The sequence below is a fragment of the Pleurodeles waltl genome, chromosome 6, assembly GCF_031143425.1.
Source record: "Pleurodeles waltl isolate 20211129_DDA chromosome 6, aPleWal1.hap1.20221129, whole genome shotgun sequence".
Lineage (NCBI taxonomy): Eukaryota > Metazoa > Chordata > Amphibia > Caudata > Salamandridae > Pleurodeles > Pleurodeles waltl.
This window is the reverse complement of record NC_090445.1, coordinates 668,319,362-668,342,234: the sequence shown is the minus strand read 5'-3', so window position 1 is coordinate 668,342,234 and position 22,873 is coordinate 668,319,362. Positions and strand designations below refer to the sequence as shown.

The 22,873-nt window shown below is 45.1% G+C and overlaps 1 protein-coding gene across 1 annotated transcript in view; it reads left to right on the top strand.

Moving 5' to 3' along the window:
- PIP4P1 (phosphatidylinositol-4,5-bisphosphate 4-phosphatase 1) overlaps window positions 1–21,014 on the top strand; it is a 193,176-nt gene extending 172,162 nt beyond the window's left edge. The window contains exon 7 of the mRNA XM_069239066.1: window positions 18,680–21,014. Within this exon, the coding sequence (XP_069095167.1) occupies window positions 18,680–18,823 (144 nt within the window). The 3' untranslated portion in view covers window positions 18,824–21,014. The remainder of the gene's footprint in view (window positions 1–18,679) is intronic.
- The last annotated feature ends 1,859 nt before the right edge of the window (window positions 21,015–22,873 follow it).

Sequence of the window (22,873 nt, the reverse complement as noted above, 5' to 3'; positions counted from 1 at the left end):
TTGAACATTTCATTATCTTTATTTGCAGCACCACGTGGTGAAAGAGGCTGGCGCGAGCGGACTGGTAGAAACTAAAACAGAGTAATGGCTTCTAACATTTCACATTTCAGGTTTGTCGCAGAAAGCAGCGAGTTTGTATTAATGTCTTATTTCTGAGACATGTTCTACTGGGCGTGTGTAATTGTTAAAGAGACATGAAATGCTGTTTTGTCATATTTTTCATGAGTACATTGATGCCTTGCTCTGCAAGCTCCTCCACCCTCTCATTTGGAATATCCCCACCGATCTTAGTTTGTCTGACTTTTGTTTTCTCCTTGTTCTGTATATTTAATAGCTGTAAGTAAACCCTTTAGCCCAAGATGTAACCCATAATTGTTTTTACCATTGTAACATAGTCTAGTTCATTAACCTCTATCACTGATTGGCACCTGCTAAGCAGGCCTTAGTCCCTTAATGCACATTTTTAAATAGCATTAACTTCTCATACAATGCAACGCTGGTTAGCGTTGGTCTGCCCAAGTTAATAAACAGGATACTATAAATTGGAGGCATATGGCCATTACTATTGGCTGTTATGGCGTGGGAGTATGTATTTTTTTTCTTGCATTGCCCAACGTTGTTTCAACTTTTATCTTTGTTAACCATGACTTATTAGCATGTGGCTTTGTGCTAACCAAGCAGTGTCCCTGCAAAGTCCCAAATGTACTATTTATTACCTATAAATTCTATTTTGAGTAGCAGCACACGCGCTCTCCCTCGCTCATTCGAACATAATTGTCAGAATGCCACAGGTAAGTGTAGGATCTTCAGATTTTTCCTCTTGTGCATTATGGAGTGGTCCTTTTGGGCAATTTCTTGTAGTAAAAAAAAGATGGCAGTACCACTGCAAGATGACTGCAGCTATCTGCCATATGTGGATTGGAAGTACGCTAGGGAGCGTGTCCATCTTCTGTATCTACATGATGCTACAGCTGATTCTGCTGCTGTGAGTTTGGACCGTGAGTGTTTGGAACATACTGATTCACCGGGTGTACACAGACCGGAGATCAGAGCTGCTCGGACAGGGCCTGTGCTTGTTGGCTTGGAGGCTCCGGATGGAGTTCGTCGAGTTGATCAAGATCCTGATAGTGGATAACGTGCAGCTGCACCAGACTTTTCACTCGCCTGTGGACAGGACTGACCTTAGCGCTGAAGGTGCCCTGTGCGACAGTGTTTGTTGGCGCCCTCCTACCTCCCCCAGTGAACACCTCCGCCCCATATTCCCTCCCTACCACGCTTTAACAGTGCAGCTGAAGTCTCCGTAACCACTCTCTCTCAGATGCATTTAATTGGTTTTGCAGCTCCACTCATTCCATTGTAGGGGGTTAGAGCACTCTACATCACACACACATTACACAGAGCCGCTCAATCATAAGTGTGTAAATCAGTATATAAGAAATGTTACACAAGAGGGAGCACTACAAGATGTAGAAGTCGCATGTCATCCATATTGGTAGGCTGTATAGTTTAAGAGTGCTTGGTCTGGAGAAGCACAAACTCATGGTTGGGGGTACTGTTTAGTAAGAATTGATTAATACCCAAAATGATCCCTCTTTGCAACCTTAGGATAATGAGACCGGGGGAGGCGGGGGAAATAACGTTCTTATATCATGCGGCGCGCATGCAGTTCTTTGATGACATTTAATAGTTTACTATTCCATATTAGGATTTTAACTTGGCTGTAAGTAACAAAAGTTCCTCTCTGACAATAGCAGTAACACACTGACCTATTTGTGTTATATGCACTTCGTGATTTACATGGTACAAGTTCTTTGCAGGAGGCATATTAACCCCCTGCACTAAATTAAATCTTCCACTAGAGAAAATGTAGAACTCACTTTAGTCATAACATTAATCACCTGAGTTATCATGACATTTTTATTGTGAAAATTGCTGGAGTCAAGGAACGCTGCAGCAAGGGTTTTTAAAACTGTAATATACTTGTAAATACGGTACCCCCTACCAAAGTCATATGCACGGGCCTAGAGCTGGCCGTGCCTGTAGAGGAAACCCTGTGCTTGACTGACTTCCACCTCATCCTATTCTCCTGGCAGGACAAGACCGAGGAACTGTGGTTGTTAGTGACTCAATAGAGAAGAGGTGAGGGGTAACAGTACCTCATAAGCAATGTATCCTTTATTTGCCTGCATCTTAGAAATGTGTTAATGCTTGCCACTGTATCCTGAAATTACATACAGTTACCATATTTTATATATGATGTCTCCTGCCCTACTGACTTGGAGCAAAGAGCACACCATATCAGCACTAGCTACCAAGGATTCAAGCCCTATGTTCACTTTGAAAGGAAAGCTGCATTACTATCTTATCTACTAGTGTGCCTTCTACAGGACTTGGTTTACCACACACATTTTGACTCATGCTGGTTAGCTTGAATGTTACAGTGCCTGCTGCAGAGTTGTACCCTGCTAGTAACATATTCTCAAGAAAGTATACCATAAAAGTAGCTCAGAGGCTTAGTTTGGTGTAGAGATCTTAGAATAATTTGCATATTATACATCTCGGTCCTCAAAAGGTCACTCACCATTCTTCCACCCTCATATTGGCCAAATCAGTACATTTACACATGTTAATACCAATACAACTGGTCACCCCTGGAAACGTGACACTTCTTCTTCCCTCACTCTAACTACCAGCAACAGAAAATAGTGTCTTCTCCAACATACTGGAGGCAATTTTTTAACACAAAATAGTTTACAAAAATACCATAGGCAGACCTCAGTGCTGAAGAGTATTGTTTCTGGCTTAATCAGTTAACGTTTTATTGAACAACTGTTAGTTGTTTTTATTTTGTTAACTCTATGAGTATAATACCTTCATTGGCTTCATCTCCGTTATTTTCAGAGAGTAAAATGGAAGTACTCCTGAAGCTGGGCTTTCATCCCCTCCAACCACCAAACAAAGTAACCTAATGAGCAGCATCGGCCAATAGGTCAAAGGAGCCATGGGTCAAAAAAGTTTGGGAACCACTTGCTTAGGGTTAAGGTAAATCCTGGTCCAAATCATAGCCACTGATTTGAGTCTCACCTGTCCTTTTCTGAATACCAAGTGTACCTGTCCCGAATACCAAAGGAGCGATTGCTACTAGGATTCAACAAGTCAGAGAGGCCCTGTAGGAGGCTGGTCTGGCTTATGGTGGGTACCTGATGGTACGTACACCTTGTGCCAGGTCCAGTTATCCATTATTAGTACATTAGTAGTGTTCTAGCAGCTTAGGCTGATAGAGGTAGCCATAGCAGAGCAGCTTAGGCTGAACTAGGAGACATGCAAAGCTCCTACTATACCACTTATATCATATAGCACTATATCATAAGAATCACAATACTCCGAGTTACTACAAATAAAGGTACTTTATTTTAGTGACAATGTGCCAAAAATATCTGAGGATATACTCCCTTAGGAGGTAAGTAAAATGCACAAAATATACACACAAACCAAAATCAGGTAAGTAAACAAAAAAGTAGTGCAAAAACTGTAGATTACAATAGGATGCAATAGGCCTAGGGGCAACACAAACCATATACTAAGAAAGTGGAATGCGAACCACTTAGGGACCCCAGGCCTAGTGTAGTCGCTGGGAGTGTAAGAAAACACTAAGGGGTCGCTGGGAGTGTAAGAAAACACTAAGGGTGTCCAAGATACCCCACCCCAAGACCCTGAAAAGTAGGAGTAAACTGACCCTTCTTCCCCAGAAACACACTAAAGTCGTGATAGGAGATTCTGCAAAGACCACAACAGACTGCAAAGCACTGAAGATGGATTCCTGGACCTGAGGACATGCAAAGGAAGGGGACCAAGTCCAAGAGTCACAAAAGTGTCCGGGGGCAGGAGCCCACTAAACCCCGGATGAAGATGCAAAATGGCTGCCTCCGGGTAGAAGAAGCTGAAGATTCTGCAACAACAGAAGATGCCAGGAACTTCTCCTTTGCACAGAAGATGTCCCACGGTGTGCTGGAGGATGCAGAGTTTCCACGCAGAAAGACCGCAAACAAGTCTTGCTAGCTGCAAAGGTCGCTGTTGAAGAAAATGGGTGCTGCCCGGGCCCTGGAAGGACCAGGAGGTCATCCCTTGGAGGAGAAGACAGAGGGGCGCTCAGCAAAACAGAGAGCCCACGCAGAAGCAGACGGCACCCGAGGAAGTACTTGAACACGGGTTCAAGAAAACTGAGCACGGCGGTCGTCTCATCACTACAAAGGAGGGTCCCATGAAGCCAGTGGTCAACTCAGCGAGTTGAGCAATGCAGGAAGGAGTGTTGGGGACCTGGGCTGTGCTGTGTACAAAGGATTCCTTGCAAAAGCGCACAGAAGCCCTAGCAGCTGTAGTTCATGCAGTACACAGGATTACTGTTTGGTGTGGGGAGGCAAGGACTTAACTCCACCAAATTTGGACAGATGGACCACTGGACTGTCGGGGTCACTTGGATCCAGCTCGTGTGTTCTAGGGACCACGCTAGTCTAGAGGAGAGGGGACCCAGAGGACCGGTGAAACAGAGGTTTGGTGCCTGCGTTAGCAGGGGGAAGATTCCGTTGACCCACCGGAGATTTCTTCTCGGCTTCCAGTGCAGGGTGAAGGCAGACAGCCCCAGAGCATGCACCACCAGGAAACAGTCGAGAAAGCTGGCAGGATTAGGCGCTACAATGTCCCTGGTAGTCTTCTTGCTACTTTGTTGCAGTTTTGCAGGCATCCTGGAGCAGTCCGCGGTCGATCCTTGGCAGAAGTCGAAGCGGGAGATGCAGAGGAACTCTGGTGAGCTCTTGCATTCGTTATCTGAAGAGAAGCCCTCAGGAGAGACCCTAAATAGCCCTCAGAGGATTGGCCACCTAGTCAGGTAAGCACCTATCAGGAGGGGTCTCTGACATCACCTGCTGGCACTGGCCACTCAGAGGCCTCCATTGTGCCCTCACACCTCTACATTCAAGATGGCAGAGGTCTGGGACACACTGGAGGAGCTCTGGGCACCACACCTGAGGTGGTGATGGACAGGGAAGTGGTCACTCCCCTTTCCTTTGTCCAGTTTCGCGCCAGTGCAGGGGCTGGGGGATCCTTGAACCGGTGTAGACTGGTTTATGCAAGGAGGGCAGCATCTGTGCCCTTCAAAGCATTCCCAGAGGCCAGGAGAGGCTACTCCTCTCAGGCCCTTAACACCTATTTCCAAAGGGAGAGGGTGTAACACCCTCTCTCAGAGGAAATCCTTTGTTCTGCCTTCCTGGGACTGGGCTACCCAGACCCAGGAGGGCAGAAGCCTATCTGTAGGTTGGCAGCAGCGTTAGCTGCAGTGAAAATCCCAGAGAGCTGGTTTGGCAGTGCCCGGGGTCCATGCTGGAGCCCCGGGGATACATAGGATTGGCACCCCAATACCAGATTTGGCATGGGGTGACAATTCCATGATCTTAGACATGTTGCATGGCCATATTCTGAGTTACCATTGTGAAGCTACATATAGGTATTGACCTATATGTAGTGCACTCGTGTAATGGTGTCCGTGCACTCTCAAAGTCTGGGGAAATTGCCCTGAACTATGTGGAGGTACCTTGGCTAGTGTCAGGGTGCCCTCACACTTAGTAACTTTGCACCTAACCGTCACCAAGTGAGGGTGAGACATATAGGTGACTTATAAGTTACTTAAGTGCAGTGTAAAATGGCTGTGAAATAACGTGGACGTTGTTTCACTCAGGCTGCAGTGGCAGTCCTGTGTGAGAATTGTCTGAGCTCCCTATGGGTGGCAAAAGAAATGCTGCAGCCCATAGGGATCTCCTGAGACCCCAATACCCTGGGTACTTGGGTACAATATACTAGGGAATTACAAGGGCGTTCCAGTGTGCCAATTAGATTTGGTAAAATGGTCACTAGCCTGCAGTAACAATTTTAAAAGCAGAGGGAGCATAAGCACTGAGTTTCTGGTTAGCAGAGCCTTAGTGACACAGGCACCACACAGGGAACACATTCAGGCCACAACTATGAGCATTGGGGTCCTGGCTAGCAGGATCCCAGTGAGACAGGCAAAAACAAACTGACACACAAGTAAAAAATGGGGGTAACATGCCAGGCAAGATGGTACTTTCCTATAGGCCCTTTGTAAACAAAGGTCTGGATTTGCTGGGTAGCCTGTAGCTTCACTAGCTACACGAACTAAAGCTGAATTATTCCCAAGCCAGTTCCTCAAAGATTAATGTGCCCCTTTGCAGCAACAGTAGTTAATAAGGATGAAAGTGTTTAAGAACATTGACCGGGAAGCCTAACAAAGGTTTGTATGAAATTTCACATATTGATGCTGTTCCCAGTAGAATACTTAATGTAACATGTCACAGTCAACAGTAAATGGACAGCATTAACCAAGTAGGTTATTTAACATAAAATATATAAGGAAAGATGTTTTGTCATTGTCTGTGTGCCTCAATTTACTGTATCAAGAAATAAACAAGTGAAAATGCCTTTGTACATCAACTCATGTTTGAGATGTCCCTCTGGGAATGTATTTTGTAGACACTGGAAAAGCAGAGTTTCAGTAAATCTTGTGAGAAATGTTTGAGGCGACAATGTCTTAACACTGGTAACCACAGACTTTGTAGAAACACTGGAAACTAACACCTGTAACTCACTCAAAAATCAGTGTTGAAAGGTGTAATTATATGTTCGATGGCATCTGTCGCTGTAGATACGCATGTTCTGCAATAGCTCGCCATCTGGTGTTGGGCCGGAGTGTTACAAGTTGTTTTTCTTCGAAGAAGTCTTTCGAGTCACGGGACCGAGTGACTCCTCCTTTTGTCTCCATTGCGCATGGGCGTCGACTCCATCCTCGATTGTTTTTTTTTCCGCCATCGGGTTCGGACGTGTTCCTGTCGCTCCGAGTTTCGGAACAGAAAAAATAGTTAATTTCGGAAGATTTTCGTCGGTATTGTTGCGTTCGGGATCGGCATACTTACATTCAACACCGCATCGAAGATCGAAGAGCTCCGGTGCCCTTCGGGGTAATTTTTCGATCCTCCGTCGGGGCCTGGTCGGCCCGACCGCGTGCTGAAGAACGCCGATGGAACGGACCCCGTTCCGTTTCTGCCCCAAATGCCACAATAAATACCCCTACACAGACCAACACTTGGTCTGCAACCTGTGCCTGTCACCTGAGCACAGCGAAGACACCTGCGAGGCCTGTCGTGCGTTCCGGTCCCGAAAAACACTCCGAGACCGTCGAGCCAGAAGACTTCAAATGGCGTCCGCACCGACAGCCCGACGGGAGTTCGAGGAACAGGAAGAGGAAGGTACCTTCTCGATCCAAGACTCAGACTCCGAAGGATTCGACGATACACAAACCGTGAGTAAGACGTCGAAAACCACACAAAGAAACATTTACAAGGCCCAGGGGACGCCACTGCCACCAGGCCATGGCTCAACCCATAAAATCGGTGACCGACCGTCGGCACCGAAAAAGGCCCAAACAGTGCCGAGATCGTCCGACTCCGGTCGAGACACCGGCACGCAGCCTTCTCGGGACCGAGAAAGTGCTGGAGACAAGCCTCGACACCGAGATGCCGGTGTGGACACGGCTCGACGCCGAGACAGCGGCACCGAAACAGATCGACGCCGAGAGGTTTCGGCCCCGAAAAGGAAAAAAGTCACCTCGGAGCCGAAAAAACACGCAGACACAGTTTCGACGCCGAAACAAACTGCAAGCGACCCAGCTTCAGGCTCTTATACAGAAGAGCACTCGCTAACCTCCCAAATGCAGAAGCATAGGTTTGAGGAAGAGCTACAAGCAACTGATGCGGACCATACGCAAAAGCGTATCTTCATTCAGCAGGGGACAGGAAAAATAAGCACCCTTCCCCCCATTAGGAGAAAGAGAAGGTTGGAGTTCCAGACGGAACAAGCACCACAACCAAAAGTGGTGAAAAGAGTTACACCACCACCCTCTCCTCCGCCCGTGATTAACGTTTCACCAGCACAAACGCCATCACACTCCCCAGCTCACACCACCATGAGCCAGGGTGACCAAGACCAGGACGCATGGGACCTATACGACGCCCCAGTGTCAGATAACAGCCCAGAGGCATACCCTACAAAACCATCTCCACCAGAAGACAGCACCGCGTACTCTCAGGTGGTGGCTAGAGCAGCACAATTTCACAACGTAAGCCTCCACTCAGAACAGGTCGAGGATGATTTCCTGTTCAACACACTCTCCTCCACCCACAGCTCCTACCAAAGCCTGCCTATGCTCCCTGGTATGCTCCGGCACGCAAAAGACATATTTAAGGACCCGGTCAAAAGTAGGGCAATCACACCAAGGGTGGAAAAAAAGTATAAGCCGCCTCCTACAGACCCGGCTTTCATCACAACACAGCTGCCACCAGACTCTGTTGTTGTAGGAGCAGCTAGGAAAAGGGCCAACTCTCACACATCTGGAGATGCACCACCCCCAGATAAACAAAGCCGCAAGTTTGATGCAGCTGGTAAAAGAGTCGCAGCACAAGCTGCAAACCAGTGGCGCATCGCGAACTCCCAGGCACTACTTGCGCGCTATGACAGAGCCCACTGGGACGAGATGCAACATCTCATTGAACATCTGCCCAAAGACTTCCAAAATAGGGCAAAACAAGTGGTTGAGGAGGGACAGGCCATCTCCAACAACCAGATCCGCTCCTCCATGGACGCTGCAGATACAGCTGCACGGACAATTAATACATCTGTAACTATCAGAAGGCATGCATGGCTCCGAACGTCTGGATTTAAACCAGAGATTCAACAAGCAGTTCTCAATATGCCTTTTAATGAAAAAGAACTGTTCGGTCCAGAAGTGGACACAGCGATTGAGAAACTCAAAAAAGATACGGACACTGCCAAAGCCATGGGCGCACTCTACTCCCCGCAGAGCAGAGGGAATTACAGCTCATTCCGTAAAACGCCCTTTCGAGGGGGGTTTCGGGGTCAAAGCACACAAGCCAGCACCTCACAAGCCACACCGTCCAGTTACCAAGGACAGTATAGAGGAGGTTTTCGGGGACAATATAGAGGAGGGCAATTCCCTAGAAATAGAGGAAGATTCCAAAGCCCCAAAACCCCTACTACTAAACAGTGACTCACATGTCACTCACCCCCTCCACACAACACCAGTGGGGGGACGAATAGGTCATTATTACAGAGCATGGGAGAAAATCACTACAGACACTTGGGTTCTAGCAATTATCCAACATGGTTACTGCATAGAATTTCTACAGTTCCCTCCAAACATACCACCAAAAGCACAAAATTTAACAACACACCATTCCAATCTCCTAGAGATAGAAGTGCAGGCACTATTGCAAAAGAATGCAATCGAATTAGTGCCAAACACACAAATAAACACAGGAGTTTACTCACTGTACTTTCTGATACCAAAGAAGGACAAAACACTGAGACCAATCCTAGACCTCAGAGTAGTCAACACTTTCATCAAATCAGACCACTTCCACATGGTCACACTACAAGAAGTATTGCCATTGCTAAAGCTGCACGACTACATGGCAACTTTAGACCTCAAGGATGCTTATTTCCATATACCAATTCACCCATCGCACAGGAAATACCTAAGGTTTGTATTCAAAGGAATACATTACCAATTCAAGGTACTGCCTTTCGGATTAACAACCGCACCAAGAGTCTTTACCAAATGTCTAGCGGTAGTCGCTGCACACATCAGAAGGCAGCAAATACATGTGTTCCCATATCTAGACGACTGGCTAATCAAGGCCCATTCGTTAATAGAGTGCTCAAATCACACAAATCATATCATACAAACCCTCTTCAAACTAGGGTTCACCGTCAATTTCACAAAATCCAAGATTCGGCCACGCAAGGTACAACAATACCTGGGAGCCATAATAGACACATCAAAAGGAGTAGCCACTCCAAGTCCACAAAGAATTCAAAATTTCAACACCATCATACAACGCATGTATCCAACACAAAAGATACAAGCAAAGATGGTATTACAACTCCTAGGCATGATGTCATCATGCATAGCCATTGTCCCAAACGCAAGACTGCACATGAGGCCCTTACAACAATGCCTAGCATCACAGTGGTCTCAAGCACAGGGTCACCTTCTAGATCTGGTGTTAATAGACCGCCAAACTTACCTCTCGCTTCTGTGGTGGAACAACATAAATTTAAACAAGGGGCGGCCTTTTCAAGACCCAGTGCCACAATACGTAATAACAACAGATGCTTCCATGACAGGGTGGGGAGCACACCTCGATCAACACAGCATACAAGGACAATGGAACGTACATCAAACAAAACTGCATATCAATCACCTAGAACTTCTTGCAGTTTTTCAAGCACTAAAAGCTTTCCAACCAATAATAGTTCACAAATACATTCTCGTCAAAACAGACAACATGACAACAATGTATTATCTAAACAAGCAGGGAGGGACGCACTCCACGCAGTTAAGCATGTTAGCACAAAAAATTTGGCATTGGGCAATTCACAACCAAATTCGCCTAATTGCACAGTTTATACCAGGGATACAAAATCAACTCGCAGACAATCTCTCTCGAGATCACCAACAGGTCCACGAATGGGAAATTCACCCCCAAATACTGAACACTTATTTCAAACTCTGGGGAACACCTCAGATAGACTTGTTTGCGACAAGGGAGAACGCAAAATGCCAAAACTTCGCATCCAGATACCCACACAAACAATCCCAAGGCAATGCCCTATGGATGAACTGGTCAGGGATATTTGCTTACGCTTTTCCTCCTCTCCCTCTCCTTCCTTACCTGGTAAACAAACTCAGTCAAAGCAAACTCAAACTCATATTGATAGCACCAACTTGGGCAAGGCAACCCTGGTACACAACGCTGCTAGACCTATCAGTGGTACCCTGCATCAAATTGCCCAACAGGCCAGATCTGTTGACACAGCACAACCAAAAGATCAGACACCCAGATCCAGCATCGCTGAATCTAGCAATCTGGCTCCTGAAATCCTAGAATTCGGGCACTTACAACTTACCCAAGAATGTATGGAAGTCATAAAACAAGCAAGAAGGCCATCCACCAGGCACTGCTATGCAAGTAAATGGAAGAGGTTTGTTTGCTACTGCCATATTAATCAAATACAACCATTACACACAACTCCAGAACATGTAGTGGGTTACTTGCTTCACTTACAAAAATCTAACCTATCTTTCTCTTCCATTAAGATTCACCTTGCAGCAATATCTGCATACCTGCAGACTACCTATTCAACTTCCCTATATAAAATACCAGTCATTAAAGCATTCATGGAGGGCCTTAGGAGAATTATACCACCAAGAACACTACCTGTTCCTTCATGGAACCTAAATGTTGTCCTAACTAGACTTATGGGTCCACCTTTTGAACCCATGCACTCCTGCGACATACAGTTCCTAACCTGGAAGGTGGCATTTCTCATCGCCATTACTTCCCTGAGAAGAGTAAGCGAGATTCAGGCGTTTACTATACAGGAACCTTTTATACAACTACACAAAAATAAAGTCGTCCTAAGGACCAATCCTAAATTTTTGCCAAAGGTTATTTCACCGTTCCATCTAAATCAAACAGTGGAACTTCCGGTGTTCTTTCCACAGCCAGATACCGTAGCTGAAAGGGCACTACATACATTAGATGTCAAAAGAGCATTAATGTATTACATTGACAGAACAAAGAACATCAGAAAGACTAAACAACTCTTTATTGCATTTCAAAAACCTCATGCAGGAAACCCAATTTCAAAACAAGGTATAGCCAGATGGATAGTTAAATGCATCCAAATCTGCTACCTTAAAGCTAAACGACAGCTGCCCATTACACCAAGGGCACACTCAACCAGAAAGAAAGGTGCTACCATGGCCTTTCTAGGAAACATCCCAATGCAAGAAATATGTAAGGCAGCCACATGGTCTACGCCTCACACATTCACCAAGCACTACTGTGTAGACGTGTTATCCGCACAACAAGCCACAGTAGGTCAAGCTGTATTAAGGACATTATTTCAGACTACTTCCACTCCTACAGGCTGATCCACCGCTTTTGGGGAAATAACTGCTTACTAGTCTATTGCAGAACATGCGTATCTACAGCGACAGATGCCATCGAACTGAAAATGTCACTTACCCAGTGTACATCTGTTCGTGGCATCAGTCGCAGTAGATTCGCATGTGCCCACCCGCCTCCCCGGGAGCCTGTAGCAGTTTGGAAGTTACCTTCAATTATTTATATATGTATCATCTCAACCTTAAATAAGTGCATACTTAGTCACTCCATTGCATGGGCACTATTACTACAATTCAACTCCTACCTCACCCTCTGCGGGGAAAAACAATCGAGGATGGAGTCGACGCCCATGCGCAATGGAGACAAAAGGAGGAGTCACTCGGTCCCGTGACTCGAAAGACTTCTTCGAAGAAAAACAACTTGTAACACTCCGGCCCAACACCAGATGGCGAGCTATTGCAGAACATGCGAATCTACTGCGACTGATGCCACGAACAGATGTACACTGGGTAAGTGACATTTTCATTTTAGCCACTCTAAATTCAGAGCCAACCTTTGACCAAACCCCCCAACAGATATTTTTTATCTAGTTATCCTGGTTCAAAAGCAGTGAGCAAAAGAAGTATGCGTTGAGTCAATTTGGTGATATGGCAACCTAAAATCAGATTGCGAGAAAACACTTGCTTGACCCAAACATTCCACCCTGTTGGACAGAAGATGCGTATCCACCAAAACCATGGCTTGTTATAGTGATGCAAAGCCCAAACTTCGATCTTTCCTTCTATTCGAGCAGAACAGGAGAAATCCTCAGAGAACTGTCAATTTGTTCAATATACCACTTTCACAATACTGTCACAGAATGTTCCTCGAGTTCTCTCGTACCAAAATAGATACTTGGTGCATTCAGTGTATACAGTTGTGACATTCATCTGTAAACATTTTTAATGACAATAGTTCTCGTTCAGTTTTCTGTCAGGAATGCATACACCTGTTCCTCTGCACATACATTTTAATTTTAGTTTCAGATTTACCTGATCTTCCAATCTTTCACGTATTCACTAGCCTGGATCACCATTAGAATAATGCACATGTGATGTTATTCAAGTTATTTGCAAGTACCTGCCCAGGAGATATTACCTTGCCTTATTACATCCTAACAGGTATATTAATGGTTTTAAGGGCAGTGCTTGTGGTCATACACCATCCATGCTGTGAATGATTTTTGTTCTCACTGTCATTCTCCTATTGATGATTTATATATTCCTTTCTGGGTGAACTTCTAGGAAACCCTCTCCTTGTTTCAGATAGTACATTTATTTTAATGATGGGGCATTTAAGGGCCTTACATAGTTCCTGTTAGTTGCGGGAGGTGTCTCGTCCTTCCCAATTCCACCCACATTTAATATATGACCCCTTCTCCCTTGTCCGCATACATAATATCATGGAGGTTTGAGTTTTTGGAGTCTTCGCAAAACCTGTATAAATGCTGTGGTAAGCCCCCCCGCCTTGTTTTTGCCTTGGGATAGATCCAGATTCTTTTCCCTGACTACCTGTTGCAGGCTGGTACTCATGCCACTGGTGCCACCGTCCACTTTGTCATCCTCTCCTATTCCATGGAGGACATGGTCATTCAAAGCTGTAGTGGGCGGCTCACTGTCTTTTCTTTTGGGGCTGTATCATACCACATTCTGACGTGCGGTACGTGGCAGATGCATCTTAACTCCCATCAAGTGCAGATATGTGAGGGTGGCTATATAGGTTTACAGTAATCTGAACATTGTGGGTGGGAACTGGGTGACTCGCCTGCCCGGCAGCAACCAAAAACGCAATCCCGGCATTACAGAAGCTCTGCAACGCACTTGCTGACCACTTCCACAACAAAATAGAAAGCATCTAAAAGAACTTCAACTCCCTACCACCTAAAACCCCCATTCTCCAACCAACCAACCACCACCATCTACCTGCTCAGCACCTGGAAACAACTGAGCAACACAGACACAACCGCCCTTATGAGATCCATCCACTCCGGAGCACCCACCGACTCTTCAACTTCGGTAGGAACGAGCTCAGTCGCCACCTCACCACTATCATCAATGCCTCACTGGTCATGGACATCTTTCCCGATGCCTGGAAACATGCTGAGGCCAGACCCCCTCAAGAAACCATCAGCTGACCCCAAAGAACTACAAAACAACCAACTCATATCATTGCTTCCTTCCTCAGCCAAAGACCTGGTAAAAAGCTTTTCAACCCACCCACTCATCGAACACCTAGAGGGAAACAATCTACTAGATCTATCTCATTCGGGTTTCGGAAGCAACCACAGCGCTGAGACGGCCCTGAGCGCTGCCTCATGCGACATCCGTGCCATACTTGACAATGGAGAATCCGCTGCCCGCATCCTGCTGGACCTCTCAGCCACCTTCGAAGCGGTTTCCCACCACACACTCCTCCTATGCCCAATGGGAATCACTGATGACGCACTCACTTGGATGGCATCCTTTCTCACTGGACCCACCCAGAAAGTCTGCCTCCCGTCCTTCATATCGCAGGCCAAGCATTACATCTGAGGCGTTCCCCAGGGCTGATCCCTCAGCACCACGCTCTTCAACATGTACATGACATCACTCGCAGACATAGATGGCACGACATCAAGATCATCTCCCACGCCAATGACACTCCTCTCGTCCTATCACTCTCTTCTGATCCCCAACACTACCAAGACAAATTTCTACAGCTGCATGACGAACTTCGCAGCATGGATGAAGGACAACTGCTTAAACCTGAACGCCTACGCTGAAGGACCACACTTGCAACCTCTGCATCATCCTAGACAGCAAGCTCTCAATGAGACGTCAGATCAACTCTGTTGCCTCGGCCTGCATCCACATGCTACGAATACTCTGGAAAATGTTCAAGTGGCTATCCGGCAGCACAAGAAACACCATCACTCAGGCCCTCATTACTAGCCGCTTTGACTACAGCAAAGCATTCTATGCAGGCACCACCACCTAACTCATGCAGAGGCCCCAGTCAATACAGAACCTGGCAGCCAGACTGATTCTCTACCTGACCAAGAGAGTCCACATCTCCCAGCACCTGAAGAACCTCCACTGGCTCCCAGTCCAGAAGAGATGCCACTTCAAGCTCCTCACCCATGCCTACAAAGCCCTCCATGACTAGGGACCCGCCTAACTGAACCAATGTCTGAATTTCCAACCCCCCCTCCCCCCAAGGAACCTCCGCTCTGCACACTTGGCCCTCGCACAGATCCTAATTACACATACCCCCGTCCTAACCCCCCAACCCCCATGTCTGTCGCACAGCAGGTCACGCCTTCTCCTACTGCGCCTCCAAGACCTGGAACACCCTCCTCCTTAGCTCCCCTGTGCTGGCCGATTTCAGGAAAGGGCTCAAGACCTGGCTTTTCGAGTGAAGACCTGGTCCTAGTTCCTCAATACCCGCAAATGACAAGCCTCGCTCTACAAATAACTGATTGATTGATTGATTGATTGACCCATATCTTGGCATAGCTGTTCCCCCGACATGAACCAAGAAAGAGAAGGGCCTAAGAACCGGAAACCAACAAAAGACCACCAGATTTGCATATGTGTGGTATATCTTAACAGCCAGGGTTATTCTACATGGTCATTTGAATGGTGGACTGCCTACCCAGTAAATCACAGTACATTCAACAGCCGAATTGATAGCCAAGCATTCCTCTTGGCTGTAGTATATACCACGTCATAAGGCAGTAGTTTAGAACTTTAAAAAAAGGTAGGATGTTCCCATCCTCAAATTTGAGACAGTATGTCCCTTACAGTGCCATCATTGATCTGTAATATGAAAAGGAGCTGCAAATCTGGGCTGAGCAACAATTGATTAGTACAACGATAGGAACAATATTCTTTCTACAGCACAGTTAAAGGGGAGGTAAAATGCTAGGGAGGAAAAATGGCTATAACATTGTGGTAATATCTAACAAACCCAGTGAAGCCTCTACAATATTGTTTGGTGATGGTGTCTTTTTTGTAGTGCTTCATTGTTATTGCCTTAGGGCTTCAGTATTCCTTTCTTAAGAGAGTACCCAAAATACCTCATGTGATGTGCAGCCAGAGTACTTTTAGCCAGGTTGGCTGTGAGGCTTGCCCTCAGTAATGTTCATAAAATTGCCTCCAATTTCACAAGACCTTTAGCTCAGGATGGGCTGTAGACTGAATCACGATATGTTGCATAATAATTTCTGTGAGGTTTAAGTAGAATGTCAGTGAGACCCTGGGAGATTGCAGGAGCACCCTGTAAACCAACAGGTAGTAAATAGAACAGTCCAGGGGGAGAGGGAAAACCAGTTTTTTTGCAAAACAGAGGTTTACAGGGACACCTTTCAATAACCCTCTGTATGATCTATGATACGGATATACACTGCTTTTACGGATTGTTCAACCAAGTAATCTAGTCATTTGCATTGGGTAGGTGTCAAGCTCCGATGCTTGATTGACCTTTCAAAAGTCCATGCAGGATGGTGTGAAACTTTAAGGTTTGCACGATAGGACTATCTGTGATGTCCATTTACTGTTTCATTTTTCAATGACTTCCAACTCCAATATCAAATCTATTTCTGTATCTATAGCAGCTCTGTGTGCTTTGGGTATGCAATAAGGTTGTGCTTTTGCTTTCTTTAGTATGGATCTTGTGTTCTACAAGATTAGTCTTCCCAGCACTGATGTAGAGTCAGCGTCTATTTCCTACAGCAATAGGGACAGATTGTATTTTTATTTTACGGTGGTGTCTGAACAAGTCACCACCCTTTCTCTCCAGTTATAGGGTGTTCTTTGGGACCAGATAATATGTCATGATGTGAGTTATTTTGAGCTGCATTTTTGTATTAAACTTAATGGCTCCAATTAATTCTACTTTAACTGATTGATGAGATAGGTTCAGGTGAATGAATTCTTAACTGATTGGGTGAATGGGTGAGTTACATTACCTATAGCATTCCTGGCTGTATATGGCCCATTCCCCTGGGGTAACAGATTGTACTCTGATGTGGTTATCGCACTTAAACATAGATCCTGCTTAGATTGTACAAAGTCTAGTTCCTTAGTTGTTGTTGTTGGTGATTCTGTACTTTTTCTATATTTTTAATTGCTGCTTGTTGGATAGCAGCCAGCCTCTCTTAAAATCCACCTGTCTTTTGCTATATCAAGTACATTGCTTCGTTGAACCCCCAGTGGAATACTGTAGTTTACTGCTTATTGTGAAGAGAACTAAGGGAAACATTCTTTGGTACCAGGTTTTGTTGCATTCTATTACATTTGTGTAATGATCTAATTGTGACACTACTTCAGACTGTCTGCCTGCAGATTACATATGAATATTTTAGTATGTTTGATCTTGAAGGTCTAATAGACTTGAGCTTTCAATTATGACATGAAATGTATTCCTTGATTTGTGACTATCTTGCTGTGTAGACTCACTTGTACGGAGAAATTGACTTAGGTGGACACACAAGTGTGCTGCATTGGTAGTTCATTAAGAAAATGCTTCGGGAAATTGTGTCCTTAGTTCGGTTACCAGTATGAATGGATGACCTCTTCAAGAGGGTTTTGTGGGACACAAAAGATCCTTGCTATGTCTCTGGAAGTGAATGTGAATGATGAGTCGGGACTGTAGAGGAGTACAGTGATTACCGTGTTTGTTTTTAATTGAACAGATAGAGCACTTCTTGAAGTGGTGAGCAGTCTGTAGATAAACCCATGCCCAAATGAAATGCTAGAGAATTGAGTTGTTGGTTTTTCTGCACTCATAAAAAAGATAACTGAACTCTGTAATCACTGCAACAGAGTTGAAAGATTTGAGGAGATATTCATGGTGGCCACATCAACATCTCCACTTCTGTTCTGTAAAGCATTACTGTTTGATCACTAGTTGTCTGAGCTTCGACTTATTATATGCCACAGTGGTACTTGACTATCAGGCTGGTTGCCATGTTGGCCCTCAAATGATACTAGCAGCAAATTATTTCTGGTAATTACCTCCCAGTTGTTGGAGAAAATAAGAAAGAGTTTCATGCCACAAACCTGCTGTTGCACCCACCTCTGGTTTTCAGTCTCCCTTTGGAAGCCGGTAAAAGAGATATGCAGCAAAATCATGACCTAGTGAGGACATAGTCTCCAGCCATTATCACGAAGACAGCAGTTATGAGCCAAACAACAAATTTGGCAGTGTTAACAGGAGTTAGCTTTGCTTTCAACCAGATGAGCCCGCTGATTATTCTTCCTCATATTGAAATTTGGCTGGTCTTTCTTGTTGTAAAAATGTGTTCTCCAGCTGCATTGTATTACTCTACATTTATTGAATTAGGTTATCCGTGAGTGTTTGCACTGAAATATTAAGTCTCCTCTGTGTTGGGTAGAAGCTGTTGAAAATAATTACGGCTTTCTTCTCAAGGATTGCTGTTTCTAGTACTATGATTCTCATTTCCATTGTTGATCTGGTGCTCCCTTAGTTAGGGGTGAGTGAAGCAGCATTGTTGGCTTTTTAGTGTAGTTTGATAGGGAGCTTGAATAAAGCAATGTGCTTTCTTCTCTAGATGCTCTAACCTCTTGAAATGTCTCTTTCAGGTAGGGACCTGGAAGCTGGCACAGAAGTATGGTGGAATCTATGCCTCTTGGGCACTTGTCATGCTGCTTACACTTGCCTTCATGGGGCGGGCCATTTACTGGGCCTGCATGCGAGTCAGTCAGCCTGTGCAAAATTTTTCCTGAGCTCCCTGCACCTCAGTTACAACCTTACATGGCAAAGAGTGGAAGAACCCTGGAGTCATGTCCGTCCTTCCCTTTTCCTCTTCAAAATACATACTCAATGACATGACCTTGGACCCAACTTGCTTGTGCTCAACAGCTGCTTTTCCATCTGTCTGGACTCCAAGGCTACTACATGGATTTGTAACCACTGCTCCTGGCTTTGATGAAAGTGACAATACAGGCTTTTGAAAAGAGTGACATGAACAACAGGAAGCGTTCCTAGATGCAGCAATCATGTCTGCGTACTAGATCAACTACCACCAACTTGCTCCTATCTTCTCTCTGTCTTTCATTTTAGCTACATTGCACATATTTAATGAAGAAATAAAACTGATCGACCTCTTGCCGGGCTTAACGGACTCTGCTGAAGGCACGCATGGAGCTGAGGGGTCCTTTCACCAGAGAGGTTTGTGTGAATGCTACCAACTTGTTGCCAATTTGTGTGACTAAAGCAGTCGCTGCGCTACTCTTTCCATCATCTTCCCTATGGCACTCAAAGTTTTCTGTGGGGTTGCATACTAAGATGGACCAATTGTCAGTTGAGGTCAAGCAGACCTTTGCCTTCTCCTTGTTCAGTTGGTACCATACACCAATCAGAAATGTTGTCTTTTTTTGTAGGTATAGCACTGAAATGTCTGAAAGCCACCATAAACTGTTGACTTTTCAGACAAGATGAAGACTACCAAATGCTCTTGTTAGTAGTATGCTCACTGCCTCGGTTGAGGGAGCACAATTAAATCTGCATCAATAATCTTGAGTGGCCTTTCACATTTAAAATGTCTGAGATTTTATTTGATGTGGACAGCAGGGTATTGTATTGCTGAGGGTTAATAAACATCGGCCATAGAGAAAGAGGTGGGATTTTTGAATGTGAAGGCACATGATTTGTCGATGGCGGGAAATAGGGTGTGGGTAGATAGAAGCGTTTTTGTTGTTTATGGTGGGCCTCCTAGTTTACAAGAGGGAAATTGTCCAGAATGGAGGACAGCTGAAGGGCAAGGATGGTAGGATAGCACAATCACGTTTGAAACTCGGATATTGCATTGGCTTTGGGGAGGTAGGTAGAAGGTGGTTTGGATTGTAAAGGGCCGTTGGTGAAAAGAATGAGAGGTGGAGTTTAGAATACCTGGGCAGCGAAGGCATATGGTAGACTTAAGAATGATGAAGTGCTCGGCCATTGACTGGATTGCATTAATTTTTAGACCACAACATGTCACACCGTAGATGTTCCTCTTCATTTATTCGGAAACACTCTCTCTGAACGCCGTCAAGCTGACATTCACTTTTTCCAGATGAATAAAAAAGCATAAAAGATGCAGAGTTTTTTTAGGTGGTAAATAACCAGTGGTTCTCGGGTGCCTGAATGAATGGTAGCAAAGAGGCATCTCAAACCCAGTGACTTCTTATTGGTATACAACAAATCATTAGCTACCATTAAAATGCTGTACATTGCAATCTCTTGGGAGACATCCATGGGGTGGGGACATAGAATTTGAGGCCCAACAGTTTTGGTGATGCAAACTGGGGCCTAAAATTATGCCCATTGTGGGAATTTGTAGCACAAGAGCGCAGAAACATAAATTCAAATCAATTAGTGAGGCCCACATTCTTTGATGCCCCTTTATCCACTCTCACCGAGGCAGATACCCAACACTGCATTTGCTTCAATATTGAACATATAGTGTGATAAAACATTGCTTGCACAATATTTTGATGATGTACCTGTACTGACTCAAATGGTTTGACCCAACTATCTGTGGCCTTGCAGTTGGCTGCACCTCCATGTTAGTCAGGGCTGGTTCCTCTTCTGCTAGTCTTGGACTCTCACAGCTCTAAGTAGGCCCTACTTTTCTAATGTGGGATTTGCACTGCATTGGCTGAACTTTCATCCATTTTAATCACAGGTGTAAATGCTGGAATCTACTGGATGTTCATGCTGGGATCAAACCTTTTTAATGCTGTATAATAATGGATGTAAATATTTATTTAAATGTGTCCTTCAGATCCGTCTTTTAAGTTGCACTAATCAAATGTTTCTGTTAATAGTCATTTTTAGCTTTTTTTTCTGTTATTTTAATGTTGTGTTTCAAGTCACTTGTGATCAGGGATTAACATATTCCAGAATGATACATTAAAATTCCTCCCTGATGAATGAAGAACTTGGTGCATTTTATTGTAACTGTTAAACCTTTCTGTTCCTGTATGCCAAAACCCACTTCAGGTCCCAAAAGGCAATACACAACTTTATTAAACATTTTACTAAACAAGCAGACTACCCTGTCTGGGTGCACCCTTCTACAGACACAAGTGAATCCGAGGATTGAACCCATTGCCAATCACCTTTCATTTGTTCTTAGTGGACTGCAGTCCTTCATCTTCTAATACACTGGAGCCTGATTAAGACAGGCCGGGAGGAGAGTGCAAGAAGAAGCAGGCTCAGTCAATCAAATCCTCACAGAAAACAAATTCAATAATGTGGTTTGGTTGCATGCCATTTCTTTAAATAAAGGATGTTTTGGGGGTTTAGAGTCCAGTTTAAATCCCAGCTGTCAGCCTGAAATGTGTCAAACTGTTTTAAAACAAAGATTCACGATGTTTGCTACAAGTTATCTGTGGTAATAAAAAGTAGTCATAGCCAGTTAAAAAAAAAAGCTGTTAATATATTTGCACTGTCAGAATACTTCATTTTTAACGACTGATGACCCTTGAGAAGGACATTTTGTTCTGTAGCTCTGGGTATGACTGTTTCAGTTCCTGATGCTGTGGTCTAGTATGTAAGCTGTATCTCATCCTGGTGGCCCCATGGGCGCATCTTGACTCGAGCAAATGTGTTCCATCCATTTATTCCTTCTGCACTTTTGACTACATAGTTTTTGTCCTTTAACTGAGGTGAGTCTCACTACCTGAGTCTCACTCCTGGTAAATGGTGCTTACCACTCTTACTGCTAGAGTAAGAGGCTGGTTACACGTGAGCACACGTGTGCTGGCTGTTTTTGAGACTACCAGATTGCACGGCCCATACCTGCACATATGTAGCCTGTCACAGAAGGGACTCTTCAAGGATTGATACGGACCTGGGTTAGGCCTCATGATGTCAGTGGACATTTTTTAGTGAAGGTCTGTGGTGCTTAGTGAAGGTTTGTGGCGCTTGCACTATATTACACACAGGTGAAATCTGCTGTAAAGTACAATTTTGTCCCTCTTAGGCCTGCATGCTCCAACAAGGTATCAGTCAGTCCCTAACATCATACCTACAATTATTTCCCTGGCTCAGCTCATGATCAGGTTATAGACTGTTGTCCTCCATCCTACTGGTCGAGGCCAACCCACTCAATAGAGCAACTAACAGTGCTTGACCCAGTTCCCAGGAAAGAGCAGAGAGGAAATCTACATCTGTTAAGTAGCTTGTCTAACTGCACATGGGCTGGGGTAGCGTAGGCCAGCAAAAACACACGAGTCCAGACATCTGGAGCCAAGCTAGGAGGGGCGTCCTTTGAAGAAGAGAGATCAGGCAGCTGTATGAGCTAGGTGACAAACAATTTGAAGTCACCATGTTGGTTGTTTTAAAATGCTGGACAGAAGGATTTGGATTAGGTGAAATGATGATGTGGCACCCTAAGTTTGGCCAGCGGGGCTTGACGTCTGGAGCTCTCCACCTGTCATTACAAACCCCAGCAGAAGAGAGAGACAAATGAGAAGACACTGGACCTGGGAGCGGCAACAACAAAAGAATGCTCTAATGGAAGGAGAAGCCACCTGAAACGCCTGCAAGAATGGACTTTCGGACTTGACTCCTGCTAGGTCTCTAAGTCCAGTGATGCAGGTCCCCTTGTTTCGCTTGAGGAACAGTTTGGGGGAATGGATCTGCTGGTGACCCTTGATGCTTCATCTAGGGCTTCTGTTGAAAGGCCCCTGACTCTGCTGCTGAGACATAGGTGCTCTGCAAGATAGCCAGGAGGCCTTGAGTCTGGTAAGTTTGGCATGGAGGGTGTTCTACATACTAGCCTTGGT